Source organism: Limulus polyphemus, unplaced genomic scaffold (assembly GCF_000517525.1).
Source record: "Limulus polyphemus unplaced genomic scaffold, Limulus_polyphemus-2.1.2 Scaffold116, whole genome shotgun sequence".
Taxonomy (NCBI): domain Eukaryota; kingdom Metazoa; phylum Arthropoda; class Merostomata; order Xiphosura; family Limulidae; genus Limulus; species Limulus polyphemus.
The window spans coordinates 70,517-89,575 of NW_013665726.1; the positions used below are offsets into that span (position 1 = coordinate 70,517).

The 19,059-nt window shown below is 32.7% G+C and overlaps 1 protein-coding gene across 3 annotated transcripts in view; it reads left to right on the forward strand.

Annotated features, from left to right (window-relative positions):
* LOC106471941 (cartilage oligomeric matrix protein-like) overlaps positions 1–19,059 on the forward strand; it is an 80,437-nt gene that overhangs the window by 50,136 nt on the left and 11,242 nt on the right. For all 3 annotated transcript variants that reach the window (XM_022401313.1, XM_013932568.2, XM_022401320.1), the window contains 7 exons: positions 2,144–2,262; positions 7,571–7,623; positions 7,831–7,916; positions 11,158–11,253; positions 12,462–12,640; positions 14,553–14,601; positions 15,423–15,510. In XM_022401313.1, the coding sequence (XP_022257021.1) occupies positions 2,144–2,262; positions 7,571–7,623; positions 7,831–7,916; positions 11,158–11,253; positions 12,462–12,640; positions 14,553–14,601; positions 15,423–15,510 (670 nt within the window). The remainder of the gene's footprint in view (positions 1–2,143; positions 2,263–7,570; positions 7,624–7,830; positions 7,917–11,157; positions 11,254–12,461; positions 12,641–14,552; positions 14,602–15,422; positions 15,511–19,059) is intronic.

Here is a 19,059-nt window from a genome sequence, read left to right on the forward strand (position 1 = left end):
ATATAGTACTCCGTGAACACAAATTAGTTAGCATAAATCAGTTAAATGACGAAAAATTAGGTGTCTATTCACTTGTGACCAAACAACCCTATTCTAAACCAACACCCTGGGGTGCCAAGATATATCTTCTAAGTCGTGCAACAGTATCCGGTCATGTGACCTCTTTGCATTATTAGTCTCAAAGTGGGTTTCTCGTCATCGAATTTGATTCACTAAATCTTTATTGTGTATGTGTTATAGGAAGCATTTTGTACATAATAGATTTTTACACATGACGCACGGGGAAAACATATAAGACCCGAACGCTGATTCTCCTAATTCACTACCCGGGGGGTGGGGGGGCTTAAGGGTAGATGCTAGGTTTGGTGACAATCGGTTCAGCTGTTCGTCAGTTATGAAAGGACACCCACACAGACTTCCGTCCCATGATGATTTTGATTGTAATAGAGTTTTTATACTTATAAATGTATTATTCGAAAACACAAACAAAAATTAAAATTTACTTCCATTCTAACTGGTGACACTCAATTTAAAAAATCAACACACTTTGATCTTTTCATTACCCAGGAAGCGGGATGTTCTCTTTTGAGTGAGCAAATTATCTTTAAACTCGAAATTGATAACCTTACGATTCAATGGGTTGTGAGAGGATTAACTTGGACACTTCACTTTCTTTACTGGAAGTTACACTTGAGGATTTATGTGTTTGGTAGAACGTTAATTTACAAACATTTTAATCCTGTCTTTGTTGGAGGATCGTTCTGGAATAGGTCAAATATATTGAGGATCCCTGACTTTAAAAGCTTAATTACTACTTGACCAGACGATTGCTCTTGAATAGATAAAATACACTAGGGACAAGGCCATTCTGGAAAAGCTTATGTCATACCTTTGAACAAATGGAATATGCAAAGGACACAGTCAGCTTGGAGAGGCTTGTGTTAAATACGGTTCAATAGTTTCATTACGGGAGTCTGTTCTTAGGCATTACACAGATCTTGCTGTTTGTTTGTTTAACGGGTAAAAATTTACTGAGAAGCTCCAGCTGGCTTAAAATAGCTTACGACTCTCCAATGATCCTAAGTTTTTGTTTTTGCTTAACTTAAAACTATTTTGAGGACACAAAATTCCAAATTCCTTTAACACTAGTTTAGTATTCTTCAAACCGTTTTTATGCTTATAACCACATATTATGATAAAGCTGTGCCATATCTCTGAACACATTTTGTACCGGTACAAACAACTAAACCCGACCTTGTTTAATCAGTAACTAAAACAAAACTTTCCATTCTGCAAATTCCTATCTGGGCAAACTTTGACATTATCTGTGAGTAGCCTTAATGCTGTCCTTGAGTTCATACTGACTGTAAGTAATGTTGATAATGCTATGAGTGACCTTGATATTGCATGCAACTAAATTTAGTACCATTATTGAGCAATCTTGATATTGTTTGTAACTAAGCTTAGTACCGTTATTGAGCAACCTTGATACTCCCTGTGGGTAACTTTGATATTAAAATGAACAACACTGTTACTGCTCTGTGAGTAACCTTGGTATTGTCTGTTGATAAACTTGATGGTGACTGTCATTAATTGCATATTGTCTTTGGTAATAACATTGATAGCATCTGTGAGCAACCTTGATATTGTCTGTTGATAACCTTGATGGTGACTGTCATTAGTTGCATTATTGTCTTTGAGTAATCTTGACAGCGTCTGTGAGCAACCTTGGTATTGTCTGTTGATAAACTTGATGGTGACTGTCATTAATTGCATATTGTCTTTGGTAATAACATTGATAGCGTCTGTGAGCAACCTTGATATTACAATTAAATTGCTCTGTAATATGTATATATGAATTCCTCACGTGTCGTAAGATAAGAAGTTAGCTACCTGTTATGTAGGAGGAAAATGAGAGTGAATCCAGCAGACACTGACCTGTTGCATATAACATCACAGCAAAATTTGTGTTGAAGTCGACTGGCAAACAGATTCAGATTCTTAACATAAAACTTATATACTGTTTTTCTTATTGATCCTCTCGAGACTTCCTTGTTTCTCTTTGTTATTGCTCTTCACGATAACAAAATTGAATGATAAACTTACCAGTTTTATGATTACTAGTCATGTTGTGATCCTCCAGGTGTCTCCAATTCCCTGGACAACTGCCCTTTCGTGGCTAACCACGACCAGAACGACACAGATGGAGACAACATTGGAAACGTTTGTGACAACTGCCCTTTTGTTATCAACCCTCTGCAAGTAAGGCTTTAACATTTCCTTCCTTGAAATCCATTTCAAAATTGTATATATCTATATCTACATATATATAGATAGCTGTTTCGTGCCCTTTTGTTATCAACCCTCTGCAAGTAAGGCTTTAACATTTCCTTCCTTGAAATCCATTTCAAAATTGTATATATCTATATCTACATATATATAGATAGCTGTTTCGTAGTTTTATGTTTATTGCACTTTTGAGAAATATGCCAACTTTTAACTAATTTTTCAACGACTTAATATTGTATATGGCATTCCATAAGGACATGCTTTTCAAGGATATAGAACTTTATAAAGAACTGAATAAAGCAGGCAGAAATAATTCAGTTTACTTTAACATAGTTATATAAGATCAGTATATCAAAATTTACAGTCGGTTGATTTAATGTCTTAGGTAGCTAATACTTCTCAAAACGTAATAAATGTAAAGTCGTGAATGTTGTTGTTTTATGAGAAAATATTTAAATCTAAAGAACAGTCATAGTGATAACAGTGTTTAAAATACATAAAGGTTTTCATTTTAATCTAAGTCACCGTCAAGTAATGACGCTGTTTTCTCAAGTGACTTCACCAAGGCATTTAATAATAAATACCTAAAAGCTCAACCCTTAGAAACAAAACGTGAATTTCCCCCCCCCCCAAAAAGTTTAAAGTTTATGTGACTCGAGCAATTTTGTTTTAACTAGTTAATATTTTAGAAGTAACAAAGTTTTGCGTGAATGAGAAAACAGACAGAGGGTAGTTGAAGGACTGGTAGCGCCAAGTTCATACCTTCTGTTTCTTAATGTACTTATATGTTATATCTTTCAAGGAACAAAAGCGTCATATAAGAAACATTGATGAAACTAAATTGGATAACATGTAATAACAAAATACACAAACAACTTTGTGCTCTTAATTTTTTATCCGTTTCGAACTACAACGGAGACCTTAAATAAACCATTTTGTTATACGATTACCCGAAAAGATTAACTGTAACATTAATTTGGTACACGCCTATTCGGGTTTTCATCACCTTGTCTTCTTGTGTTTGGAAAAACCAAAACTAATTACTTCATGTTAGATAGTAAAGCTCACACCATAACCCACCGAGAACTACTGTTTGACTAAAACTTCTAGACGTTCTTGATTATCGATCTGTCTGATCTGGCGATATTCCTTGCCATTACATCAGTTTTGTGGTTGGTTAAGATACTGGTTTTATTGTCAAATAAAAGGCAATTAAACAAAAAGATAGTTTTTATCCTAAACAAAAAAAAAGGAGGGAAAGGAAGACGCAATACTATTGTGGCCTCGTTTTGAGTTTATTTACTGATTACGTATTATTTTATTACAAGTTACAACTTTTACAATAACATTAACATTACCTACTATAAAAGCTGTAACTTGTAATTAAATACAACTATTATAGTTTACTGATTATGCGTAAACTATATACATGCTTAGTACTCCTCTCCAGAATTAAGAATGCTAAACATTTTGCTTGATCCTGAAAAATATGCAACTCGCACCAACTTTGTATATTTTTGATTCTAGAAGTTTTCCAGAAAAGTTCAAAACATTTCATTATTCTATTCTTTGTTCAAAAGTAAAAGGCACAAGTATTCTTTTTTCGTCGCGGTATAAATGTGAAGAGAAATGTTCAGTGTACACACTAAAATATATTTCAAAGTAATCTGTATCCATTATTTGCTGCTAAGAAAAACGACTCCAAAAGGTAATAAGTACGCCATGTGCAGTAGCGAACGCTGGACTAATAGTTTGCAGCTAGCGACCACCACCAGGGGATTCTAAGAACTTAAGTGTGAAAGTGAAGAAAAATGTATAACAATATGTCAACCACACTACATCTGCTATATTAAGTGCCACGACGCTTTTAGCCCAATGCCATGGCTCATTAAATTGACTATGATACAACAGTTGTGGTTCAGACGCTGTATATATATATATATATATATATGTATATATACACTCTTAAACTTTATCAACATCTGAAACTTTGTAGAATGGACCGCATCTGCCTGTTGTAGAGACACAAGTGTAGAGGACGACGTTTCGAAAGTCTTACGCCTTTCGTCTTCAGGTCCTCATGAATACTCTGTCTTAACAATCCATCAAATAACTTATAAACATCTCTTATTATGGCGAGAACTAAAATAATCTGAAATAATCTGTAAACGCGAAATTACATTCAGTTTGGCTTCTAATTCACCTAAGAATCATCACATATTTACACTGAACAGAATGAGATGTGGTGAATTAAGAGCTAAGCTGAATATAAATTCAGTTTTACAGTACATGATTAAAATCATACAATGTGATTTATTTTGCTGTGTTTATGAGATATTACTTGCAGTTTGAGCAAAAGTAGAATTTTGGTTTTTTTCGCTCAATCGTTTTTAGGTTGATACTACATTTTCTTAAAAGAAGTCTTTCTTTATTATAACGTGGACGTTTTCTTCGCCAGTTCTAGTAACCTTACAAATACCAAGGCAATGATTAAAGTATTTAAACATTTGTTAAATTAAAATAAACTAATGTTGTTGTTTTAGCCGTATAATAAAGAAATACTTGTTACTTCGGTGACCTTGTACTATAATATTATATTTAAAATGACAGTGCAATCATCATAGAGACTTCATCATTAAAAAGTATAGAACTGATAACTAATTCTCAAGTCTAACTAGAAGAAACATGGTCCAGGTAAGGTCTATAGGCTATCGTTGTCTGCTACGGATCGAAAGTCCAAGGATCGAGCCCGCATGTGCCTCTGAGCGAGTTTTGCACTTTGAACTCTGGGCTAATTATAAAAGTGGCAGCCAATCCTGACATTCTGTTAAAAATAGCCGTCTAGGCGGTAGATGCTGGTGTCTGTTTGCCCTTTCTCTAATTAACATTAACAAATTAGTAAACCTTGGAGTTTCTGACCTGGCCGTTTAACCCATGCCTCGCATACTAAATACCTTAACCCTAGAATCACCGATAGGAGGATCAGTTTCTGACCTGGCCGTTTAACCCATGCCTCGTATACTAAATACCTTAACCCTAGAATCACCGATAGGAGGATCAGTTTCTGACCTGGCCGTTTAACCCATGCCTCGCATACTAAATACCTTAACCCTAGAATCACCGATAGGAGGATCAGTTTCTGACCTGGCCGTTTAACCCATGCCTCGTATACTAAATACCTTAACCCTAGAATCACCGATAGGAGGATCCATATGATTCACGTTGGCTTTTCACCACATTGTGAGCCCCTAATAGTATACAAATCACACAACACAAATTAAACAAAAATGACAATATTATAGTTGATTTCACCCATTCTTTTTTTTTGTGGGGGACAGCTCTTTACACTAGCGTTTTTACAGGTAAAAACATAAGATTATTCAATGTGATGCAGTATGTGGACCCCACAGGTAGTAAACGATATATATATAAACAAGTCGTTGATTTTGAGGATTAATAAAACTACTGTGATATCCAACTCACAAACAAGTCTAAAGAGAAGTGATTTGACTTTCAAGCCAATCATACTATATTTTTTCTCTAGACTATCGCTAAAATTGTCAATTAAGGAATGTTAAATTTATTCGGTGGCTCAACGAAATTGCTTTTGAAACTGTCGGTATGCATTGTGTGAAACATGAGGAAGATACATTATTTTAGTAGAAAAAAAAAGAGTGGGTTGGCATGCTTAGTTCCTCATCACAATCTCGGTGGAACGTAGGTATGCAGGATTTACGTAACTAAGAGTGTGAGACAAACTGATGCTTCTTATATTAAACATCAACAGTGTGGTGTTGGCACCTTTCTTGTTCGACATTAAAAACAAGTTGTTTACCCTTATGTACATAGTTTGACTTTCAAAAATATTTTATTTCAAGTTGTGAGCTTATGTCCTAAGAAACACTACTCTGTTTTTACAGAATACAAAGGTCTATAAAACGTAAGAAAATTCTAATAATGAAGAGATAAGACGTTTGGTGAAGATATCGTGTGTCACACAAGCATTACAACATAAGATAAACTGGAAATATTATTTTCTGAATGAAGAAACCAAGTGGTTAATATGGATATCCATGATACTCAAACATTACAATATTAGCTAAACTTTATTTTTCTTTTCAGAATGAAGAAACCAAATGGTTGGTGTGGATATTCATGACACACAAACATAACAATATTAGCTAAACTTTAAATGTTCTTTTATGAATGAATAAACCAAATGGTTGATATGGATATTCACGACACTAAACATTACAATATTAGCTAAACTTTAAATGTTCTTTTCAGAATTAAGAAACCAAATGGTTGGTGTGGATATCCATGACACACAAATATAATGTTCTTTTATGAGTGAATAAACCAAATGGTTGATATAGATACTCACGATACTAAACATTACAATATTAGCTAAATTTTAAATGCTCTTTTCTGAATGAAGAAACCAAATAGTTGGTGTGGATATCCATGACACACAAATATAATGTTCTTTTATGAATGAATAAACCAAATGGTTGATATGGATACTCACAACACTAAACATTACAATATTAGCTAAACTTTAAATGCTCTTTTCTGAATTAAGAAACCAAATGGTTGATATGGATATTCACGACACCAAACATTACAATATTATCTAAACTTTAAAATGCTCTTTTCTGAATGAAGAAACCAAATGGTTGATATGGATATCCATGACACACAAACGTTACAATATCAGCTAAACTTTAAATGTTCTTTCCTGAATGTTCCACCAACTACTCATAAAATGAATTCAGAGCGTCTGTAATTGCTAAAACTTTCATTATATGTGTAAATAGCCAACAGTCGTCTTTACAGAGATACAACATACGATTATCTTGAGGAAAAATAGTTTTCCGTGATAAGTCGATCGCACGTTTTATTTCTTTGGTGTTTACAACCCTCTGTCCTCCGGTGGACCAGCGATATGCCTTCGGATTTACAATGCTAAAATTAGGGGTTTGATTTCCCTCGGTGGACACAGCAGATAACCCGATGTGGTTTTGCTATAACAACACACATACAACCCTCTTGTGTGCATTACTTCTGCTCAAATCCGAAATGACAGTTGTCTCGTTAAGGAACATTTATAAAAGTGAAACATTGTATATGCAAGAGAACGTGCATCACGCTGTAAATTATTTCGTAATCGTCACACATATTTATAAATTTAGTATTTAATTTGGAACATCAGTGTTAGGAACTGGTGTTAAACGTGACCGCTTTGCCTAAATTGTTTTTCCTTCTTTCTTTCTTGGTGTAGATTGACGCAGACAAGGATCTCGTGGGAGATGCATGTGACAACAACATTGATAGGTATGTCACTTATGAACTATCATATGAGCGAGCAATTTCAATCATCATTTTAGGCTTCGTGTAATTTATTTATTTATTTTCTTAAAGAGACATTCATGGAAACTTTATTCATTTATATCTGCTGCATCTCACATTTCTCGGTTTTATCAACGTAAATTTTTCGCATTTACTAAGTCATATTACTTGTCTATAATTAACATATTTCAGAGATTACGACGGGATCCAAGACAACCTCGACAATTGTCCAGATGATGCTAACAGTGACCAGCTGGACTCTGATGAAGACGGACTTGGTGAGCATGCAAAGCGTTTTGTATGTACATTGATAGTGTATTTAACGTTTCGCTTATTTGTTTGTTTGAAGTTAAGCACGAAGCTAAACAATGCTCTGCCAACCACGGGTATCGAAACCAGGTTTCTATCGGTGTAAGTCCGCAGACATACCGCTGTGCCACTGGGGAGGTTAAGGTCTCGCACCAAATGGCAGAATTATTAAGTTTTGTTCCTGGAAGTTGATAATAACACCTTTGTGTGAAACTTTTCTTATTATGGGCTACTATAATATAAAATATGCTACTGTGTGATAATAGTTAATTATTCTCGTGATAAAGAACACTTTCACATGTTTGTGTGAGAAAGAATTGTGTGTGTAAATATAATAACCATTAGTTGAACTATTTTTATGCGATGATGATGATGATAGATGTCACCAAGTAGTAACAGAATTTTCAAAACGTTTCTACGAAGGGGTGCGAGGTTTTTAATTCCCTCCAAAATTTAAAAGGTTTTTTTTTCTTACTATTAGTTTGGGAATCAAATAAAAACATATCTGCACGTGGCATATCAGTGTAGGAAAGTATATCTTTGAACAATTGGGCTGAATCCGTGATAGCCACCCACCATACACGTAAAAATACTTCGAAATTTGACTTCCTCCCCCAGAGGCACAGCGGTATGTCTGCGTATTTACAACGCTAGAAACCGGGTTTCGATACCCGTGGTGGGCAGAACACAGATAGTCTTTGTGTAGCTTTGTGCATAATTACAAACAAACAAACAAATACTTCGAAATTTATGGCGCTGAGTAGTAATCAACTTAACAATACTACTCCATTGTGGTCTTGCTATTACTCTGTCAAAATGTATTGTATAGCTTCTAGAGCATAAAATATTTTGGAGGTAACCTCCACTACCACATGGAGAAAAACTCTACCTTTTAGCTTATTTCCTCAGGTGCATTTTACATGTGGTCATTACCGTCCATCTAGAATCTAGATAATATGATAACACTATCAACACTTGTATTTGATGCGCGACTTTAATATGCATCATGTTGGTAAGATTCTTCTTCAGTTCTCATTTTAAACCAAATTCAATATATTTTGAAAAACAATATGATCTGCTGTTTTAATTCGGATACTAAAAGATTCACAAGTTACAATCATTTAATTTTTTTTAAATAGAAACAAAAAAGGTTTAATCAGACATTACGATTTTGTGACAGCTGGAATATGTAAAATTGTTGAGTAAGTTCCCCAACAGTGTTTACAGGGTAAAATAGAAACGAAAAAGGTTTAATCAGACATTACGATTTTGTGACAGCTGGAATATGTACAATTGTTGAGTAAGTTACCCAACAGTGTTTACAGGGTAAAATAGAAACAAAAAAAGGTTTAGTCAAGCATTACGATTTTGTGACAGCTGGAATATGTACAATTGTTGAGTAAGTTCCCAAACAGTGTTTACAGGGTAAAATAGAAACAAAAAAAGGTTTAATCAGACATTACGATTTTGTGACAGCTGGAATATGTACAGTTGTTGAATAAGTTCCCCAACAGTGTTTACAGGGTAAAATAGAAACAAAAAAAGGTTTAGTCAAGCATTACGATTTTGTGACAGCTGGAATATGTACAATTGTTGAATAAGTTCCCCAACAGTGTTTACAAGGTAAAATATAAACAAAAAAAAAAGGTTTAGTCAAGCATTACGATTTTGTGACAGCTGGAATATGTACAATTGTTGAGTAAGTTCCCCAACAGTGTTTACAGGGTAAAATAAAAATAAAAAAGCTTTAATCAAACATTACGATATTTGTGACAACTGGAATATGTACAATTGTTGAGTAAGTTCCCCAACAGTGTTTACAGGGTAAAATAGAAACAAAATAGCAATTGTACATATTCCAGCTGTCACAAAATCGTAATGTCTGATTAAATCTGATTAAACCTTTTTTGTTTCTATTTTACCCTGTAAACACTGTTGGGGAACTTATTCAATGTCACAAAATCGTAATGGTTGGAATATGTACAATTGTTGAATAAGTTCCTCAACAGTGTTTACAGGGTAAAATAAAAACAAAAAAGGTTTAATCAGACATTACGATTTTTGTGACAACTGGAACATGTACAATTGTTAATTAAGTTCCCGAACGTTGTTTACAGAGTTGGTCTTATTATAGCTGAGAGTTAACTAATAATATAACTCGCTGCACCCACACTGTTAGACGGAAATGGATCACAGCAATGACGAACATTCAATATACACATGATAATAATACATCTTCGTCACTTTGTTTGAATTGCTTTCACGCTTTGAACACTTGATATATGGAGGATCTTGAAAGAATTAACTAGACTGGGCAAATATTGTGGTCATGTACAATTATCATGAGCTGGGTATCGCTTCCTCACCAGTCCGACAGTCTCACCTTCGGAGTATTATGGACATTCAGACGAAAGTCATATAATGAACTCCATAACGTTTGAGTAGTCTCATTTTGAATAAAATTCATTCAACTTACCTTACGGTTAATGTATAGATTTGTGATATATCTTTTATGTTAAACAAATCTTCGTAACTCTTTTTTTTTAAGTGTAATGGGATCTGTTTTGTACTAATAATTTTTAAAGCTAGGCAGAGATTGGGGTATTTATGTCTCAACGAAAGCAAGTCTTCCTACAATCTTCTGATATACTGTTTTGTTTGTACGTATAAAACCTTCATTTGAAACAAGCGATTTTTGTTATATTCTCACTTGAAAATAATAGCAGATAAACGGTTAAGCCTAAAGATAAGCTGGCTGGTTGCAAGTAATAAACAGATACTAACAGAGAGAATAGATAAATTATCAGAGTTGAAAATCATATTTTGATTTTGATTAATAAAAGTAAATTCTATAAACTATAATTGTTGCATGTCTTCACTTATTCTTATTTTGCTTAGTTTATGCTTTTCCCAAAGTTTATTTATTAGAAGTAATATAATTAACTATGCTTAAGGCGCCATGTTTGATTTAATAGGTTTGCGTTAGTTTAATTGTTTTGACAACCAAGTCTATAATAGGTTTATATAAAGTTTACACTTAATACATCGTAATCTTGTTAAAGTAGGATTATCTTTAATTTGATTTTGATAAAGATATTGCTTCATGCAGTAATTAATGCCTTATTATTCTTTAATCTCTGTAATCTCCGGCAGTAGAGAAAATACAAATATCACGACAAGTTTGCTAGAAACGAATTTGTTTATTTTTAGGTGATAGATGTGATTTTGACAAAGATAATGATGGAGTTCCAGACAACCTTGACAACTGCGTGTTAGTTTACAACCCAGACCAGAGAGATACGAACGGTAAACATATAGATAATGTCAATCTTCAGATAAGGGTGAGATAAAGATATAAAAAAAAACAATAAGAAATTAAACTTGCAATCTGAAATTGTATAAAAAATTAGTTTTTGTAATTCAGTTATAGTTTATAACTTTCAATGACTGTATTTTTCTTCATCTTATATTTGACGCAATGTGTGAAGAGTGTTGAAAAGTGGATTTTGTAAAGTTTTAACGAATATTTAACAGACTATTTATTATTCCTCCATTTCTTTCAAGTTTACTTTTTTACTTAAAATAAAAGAGAACTTTGTTACAGTGTGAAACTTGTGATCTTTAACATTATATGCGGTGTGAAAATAAGATAATTTTGTTATAGTGTGAAACCTGTGATTTTTAACATTATATGCGGTGTAAAAATAAGAGAACTTTGTTATAGTGTGAAACATGTGATCTTTAACATTATATCCGATGTGAAAGTAATAAGTAATAATTTTTTCTTTTAAATCGAAGCCTACCGAGTATTATAGACAACAGAAAGTGCTTTTTGTATTGATTATTGTTAATTACAAAGTAAATTTACTCTTTAATTTTGTTTTTGGACAAACAAATTTTCAGCATGAAAATAATAATAAGGCTAAAACCTATTTGAAGGTACAAAATTGTAAAGATGTTAAAACATGCTTTGATAAAGATTTTTTGTAAAGATGTTAAACTATGCTTTGATAAAGATTTTTTGTATCAGTGTAACATTTCTGTACAGTTTAATGTTCTAATATCACCCATTCGTTACAGATTGACTTTGAATGGGTACATTTAATATATGTATACAAGAACATAACAGTTCCAACGTTTGATCAATCTAACTAACTAACGTCCCTTGATTGGCCATCACCAACAACAAGCTGGCGTGCCTGTTGAACTCATGGGGAAAAAACAGGGCCCCTAAGCGTTGACATGGGGGTCAGATACGAAATGCGATACCAGTATTTCTCCTGGGGCCCTAAAGGTTTATGCCTGATTTGGTGACAATCTGTCGAACGGTTTACCAGCTGTTAAGTGGACACACGTAGCGACGTTTTGTCAAATAATGGTTTAGACTTCATTAAAGTGTTATTAACATACGTTTTGTTTTATTTTGGTGCTAGCAGGTTTCTATAAAAGTTATCACATATTCTAATTCTTTTTTTCAAGTTATATATTTCTGTTGATTATAATGCTCTCTGTAGGAACGGGTGTAGGTGACGCCTGCAAAAATGATTATGACGGTGACAAAGTTCCAGATCATGAAGATGTGTGTCCTGATAACCGAAAGGTTTACGTCACTGACTTCCGGGCGTACTATACTGTGGTGCTGGATCCTGAGGGTGATTCTCAGATAGATCCTCACTGGATTATTTATAATAAAGTAATATGAAAAATCCTGACTGGATTATCTATGATAAAGTAATATGATAGATCCTGACTGGATTATCTATAATAAAGTAATATGATAGATCCTGACTGGATTATCTATAATAAAGTAATATGATAGACCCTCACTGGATTATCTATAATAAAGTAATATGATAGACGCTCACTGGATTATCTATAATAAAGTAATATGATAGATCCTCACTGGATTATCTATAATAAAGTAATATGATAGATCCTCACTGGATTATCTATAATAAAGTAATATAATAGATCCTCACTGGATTATCTATAATAAAGTAATATGATAGATCCTCACTGGATTATCTATAATAAAGTAATATGAGAGATCCTCATTGGATTATCTATAATAAAGTAACATGAGAGATCTTCACTGGATTATCTGTAATAAAGTAATATGAAACGATTATATTTTACTTACACACGAACAATGTTTTGATAATTTCAATTATGCTGCAATTAACAAAAAATATATTGACGTGTGTTAATAATAGATAATAATAAAATTATTAATTTGTTGATAAATGAAGAACATTTAATGTTCAGGTTAGTGCAAAAAGTGCTTTTATTATCAGATTCCCTGTGTTTAATCATGTGCAATAAAATAAACTCGTCTGTTACATTAACATTATTAAAATATTTCCAGTATTTAATTACATTTTTCATAAAACATTTATTGCATTTTTAACAACATTCTCTATTTCGTTGCTTACGGATTTTCCTAGACGAATAGAGCGTTTAATAGTATTTCAACCACACAATGCCCGCTATATCCATTGCTGACGACACGTTTCGCTCAATACCAGAGATCAATCAGGTTGGCCGGGATACAACAAACATATTAATGGTCGGAACGCTATTTATATAAGTCCTTTATTAGAATAACTATTGTTATGGTATGAACTCCTTTGCTGGTGAAGCGTGATTACAATTAGTTATATCTGTCATAAGACTTGTTAGTCTTATTGTATTTTTAATAACGTATTATTTATTCGGACCATTGCATTTTTTTTCTTTGAAGAGGAGTGAATAAAATTTTTAACAGTTTATAATCATACTTCGCCAGCAAAGATGTTCTCATCATAACATTTATTCAAAAAAAAACTGAGCAATGCTCCTGTTAATTCAGTATCAGTTAAACATATCAATGAAACATATGTGTGTGTGTGTATATATATATAAATATGTTATGAATATCAACGTTTTAAACGTATGTTAAGTTTTACAATATAGAAAAATAATACAATAAGCCTGATAAATATTTAGGCCTAAAGTAGAAGAAAGCTTAATACATAATTAATTTATATAAACATAAATTAAGTGCAGTATAACGATGCTAAACTATTATATTTATGAGTAGGTAAGTAAAGTTTTTAATATTCACCAAATGTATAGCAGACATTGCTCACTTATACAAAAACAGCGGTATAACGCGAATGCCTAAGAAATTGGTCATATTTCTCAAATCGTAAGCACATTTCAAACCCAAACTCTGTCAGTTATAATTATTTTAAAACCATTTTAATTGGGTAAAACTTTCAATAAATTTTCTTTCTTTTTTAGAACGTTTACTTAATAATAAGGTCACTAGTTTTCATTTTTATTGTTATTATAGAAAATGGTATATTTAGAAGCTTGCAATGAAAAATGGTCTAATTAAAAATATATTTACAGTTTTACAGGTTTTGTTAATAGATGTCCTTTCTTAGTAAAAAGTTGTGAAAACAATTATGAGTACGTCATTTACGTGGAAACTTCTGTAATTACCTTACTCTTCCTGGGTTGCAGTAAAAAAAGTTTTGATTTTCTGGTAAACTTTTATTTGTGGAATCTTGCATACTTTTATATTAGTTGTCGAATTAAAAGAAAATTTAATAACATTTCAGGGAGCTGAGATTGTACAAACAATGAACAGTGATCCAGGTCTGGCTGTTGGTAAGTCTTATCACTAATAGGGTGTGTTATAATGTATTTGTATGCGTGTGACGTAGCGCAAAGCCACATTAATTAAGCTATGTGCTGTTTCAACTGGGGGGAAATCGAACCCCGAATTTTTGCGTAGTAAGTCCTTCAAATTACTGCTAACTTACCGGGGAACGTATTATTTACTATATATTTGATTTAATATATCTGGAATTGTTCAGACATTATTTTAAGTGTACTCAGAAGTTTCATATGTAGCTTACCACGAAATGTCACGTACACTTTTATTCAAATGATGAAAATCATGCAAATTAGGTGTTTTTTAAGATACTCTGAAATTTATATATATGTGCATATGTTTTTCACTTTTAATTTTGTTTTCTTAAGAATGGTATTTATGAAAATTCCTTACACGCCAAGTAGAGGTTGTGGCAATGTTTCATAAAAACAAACGGACTTACGAAGATAAATCCGGGGTTAGATTCCTCGCAGTAGAGAGAACGTGCATATTGCATTTTGTAGCTTTGCGCTAAAACAAACAAACAAGAAACAACTGTAGATTAACACTTGATATCAATTGTGTTTGTCATTAATAAATATTTATTTTCATTTGCACGCGTATCAACGTTTTTAAAGTAAACAATAAAAACGTCAGCTCAACATAGAAAGCGAAACGTTTGAAAATTTACTAGTATAGATAGAATTAATACTATATTTTCAAACATTGGTTTTTGCAACGGCAACCAGTTGACAGAGCACAACGCTTGCTTTTAGTCACAACAACATGCATGCACATATATGGCTAACCAATTACACCGGTTTTATCTTACCAGGATTCTACGCTTTTGGCGGTGTTGATTTCGAAGGAACATTTTATGTCGATAGTGAAATTGATGATGACTACGTTGGATTTATATTCAGGTTAGTACGACTGTTGAAGTGAACTGACGGAAGCATACACAGTTTTTAAAAGTTTCAATAGAGACTTGTGAAACCATTTTCTGGCTGACATATTAGATTCTTTTAAAACTTTGTAGTGTTAACTGTTATCAATTATGACAAGGCTAATGATTATCACGTTTATGTTCAATAAATTTTTTAAAGAAATATGACCTCAGTGGCACAGCGGTATGTCTGCGGACTTACAACGATAGAATCCGGGTTTCGATACCCATGGTGGGCAGAGCACAGATAGCCCATTGTGTAGCTTTGTGCTTAATTACAAACAAACAAAATTATAGAAGTATTTTTTGTAGGAATCAGCGTTGATAATGATAAATAAATCAGAATTTTGAAGAAAAAAAAAACTCAACGTTAAGTAATAATACGTAATAAAAAACACAAGTGCATTTTCCTTTTCCCCATATGGTCGTTGAAGAGACATCTTTGTTTTGGTTAAATTTTAGTATTTCATTACTACTTGCTTGCGTAGAGTAGAAAAACATTCATTTCAACTAACAGAAGCATCAAAGTAAAGAACATAAAACAAAGTTTTGCTTTCAGTCTGTTACAAAATTAACCTTTTGTTTTCATGGAGGTCTCGCATTCTCAGCGGAACTGCCCAGTACGATAGATTGAGCATATTATCTCTGAATCGTTACATCATCGTTTTGGTTCCTCTACTCTTTTATTATCTATTGTGTTTCTTTCTGACTCCAATATGTCCACCATTTAACGGTCTGTTTGTTAGATGTCGTGCAGTTTAATGGAGCAAGTAATATTGAGATAAAAAAGAACTTATCATAATGATGTACTGAAAGTTGTCGTTTTAAGATATTCTTAAAAACTGGACATAGAATTGAAATAAAAGTAAAATAGTTTATAAGGAATTCTGTCACCTAATTTGAAATACTTTATTTTTTTAAAATAAGCTTCATATTTAAATATTTATGTGCATTTTAACATTGGAAATCGAACAAACAATCTTCGAAGTGAAACATTTTTCAGGCGCACAATTAAAATAATACTTTTGACTGCGCTTTTAAAGATGGAAGCTGTTTTTTCTATGCGTTATAAGTAAGATGTCCAGATAGTGTAATGTTATATGCCAGTAGTGAACGCTTTACGGAAATCTACGAACGATTACACATATAAACTCTGTATTTTCATACAGTAAATATTATAAGCATTTAATACCACACACACAAAAAAAGATATTAACAAGGTGAATAATTTATAAACGATGTTTACGATAAATGTATAAATTGTTGTGATATAAGAGATGAGTATTGTTATTAAATCATCTATAGAAGTCATTCGGTAATAATGATAGTTGTAATAATATAATTAGTGTTTATATAAAAAGGCTCTTACTCTTTCTTACTACCTTAATGCAAACAAATTGTTGGATTATAGAATTACTAATTTTTCTGTAATACCAAGTCACTGTGTTGTGTACTACAGAATTTATTTAGACTCCTATCTCAAATATGTGAAACTGTGGTTCCAAGTACACAATCCCTGTATTTTATATATATATATATTTTTTTGACACAGTAATTTGAAGAAATACGACGAACATAATTAAACATACATCAAAGCTCTTTTACGTATGAAGCAGTAATTAATAGGTGAACTTATCTATTTTACTGTTTTAATTGATTTGGAAATTCTAGAACACATTTCAACATTTATAATTCACATAGTCTTGATCTAGATAAGAGGAAACTTAATTACTGTAAGTATGTTTACGTGTTTCACTGACACAGACAAATCAGTGTGATAACTCTATAAATTAAATCAAAGGAAAAAAACTCATGGTTAAATAAAGAGAATGAGGAATAGCAAGGTTGATTAATGGTTTACTTAATACTAAATTTTGGAACATTCGCACGTAGGTTTTTATCGTTATATCTATTTCAACTTTCTTGACAGGTTGTCATGTGATAGGTGCCAGTTTAAAGCGAATTGTTCAGCGCAGTCGTATGATCCATTATGTTACGCTACCACTGTAGTATAGATAAGGATGTGAATTTTATCTCTTCTTTACCTCGTCTTATTCCAGCATCAGTATTTCTAGTATGTTAAAAGTAAAGATTTACAAGGACCGTCAAATATGATTCATACAAAATACACAATTCTTATTTAATATAATTCATTTTGGGTTTGCTGTTGCCTAAGACTCTATATTTGTTGTTGTTGTTGTCCCAACCCGATGATTCAGGGTTCTTGGCCCGTTGCCGCAGTCAAATCCCACTAATAGTCAGATAAGAATAGCCCAAGAGCTGGTGGTGTGTGCTGTTGGCAATGGTTAGGAATGGTTATGCGTAGACAGTCTTTTGTTTATATTTGCAAAAAAATTCTGAAATAATAAATATTATATTTTGTTCCATCTGTTGCCCAGAGTTCGATTCCCTGTGGTATACAGAGCGCATATAAGCTATTGTGTAGCTTTCCGCTAAAACAAACCCAATAGACACTTTTTGTCTTATAAGGCAGTATTATTGTTGTCGTATTAGAAACCATTGTTGTTGCCATATTAGAAACAATATTTGTTGTCATATTAAAAAATATTGTTGTTGTCTTATTAGACATTATTATTGTTGTCGTATTAGATAGTATTTTTTTTATCCTATTAGACACCATTTTATTTCCATTAGTCGTTAATGGAGCTTGGATCCTTGTTGAACAGAAGTTGTAAAACACAGTTTATTGCCGATTGTTCAAAAGGAAATGCGAAGTTGGAAATGTTATCTTAAAACTTTTTGATCAGTGTCTTATGTTATTTTATGGTACTTTAAATCGGCCGCTAGGGGTTTATCTCAAACAATATCACTTTGATCATAAGAGAATGTTTTATTACGAATGAACAAACTTTGTTTGATAAGCTGTAAGGGTCAAAGCCATCCAAAGAGATGATGGAACTTAGTTGGTAGAGAGCATTTGAGAATGGTAAAGGTGTTCTGAATTGGTGGAGGATTTTAAATTTTAGACTCTCAATTTTCTACTGCCCATGAAATTTTCTCTTTGTGGTTTTAGTGTAAGTTGACGAGAGTCACCTTTATTGATAGTTCATCAACAACGCTTCTTCTTCCTAACTGAGTTTGGAGGACGAATATTAAATCTAGATAAACTTTACAATGAAAATACTGATGCTTTTTACTTTACTAACCAAAATTATCAATTTTTAGAAGCGTTAGAAAATGTTACATCTACTTGAAAAGCAAGTGTTTAACATTTCTCGGGAAAAAAAAACTACTTTGATCTGAAAATTGATTTTTGCTTAGAGATGCTAGCTATAAATTAAACAAAAGTAATTAATACTGCTTGATAGTTACTCTTAAGCTTAATAAATTGTCGGCATTACACCAAGTACCTTGTTTTTAAGGTTTTAGATAAGAATTACATCTACAAAAATATATATGCATGGTTATTAAAACATAAGGCCCGGCATGGCCAGGTGGTTAGGGCACTCGACTCGCAATCTGAGGGTCGCGGGTTCGAATCCCCGTCCCACTAAACATGCTTGCC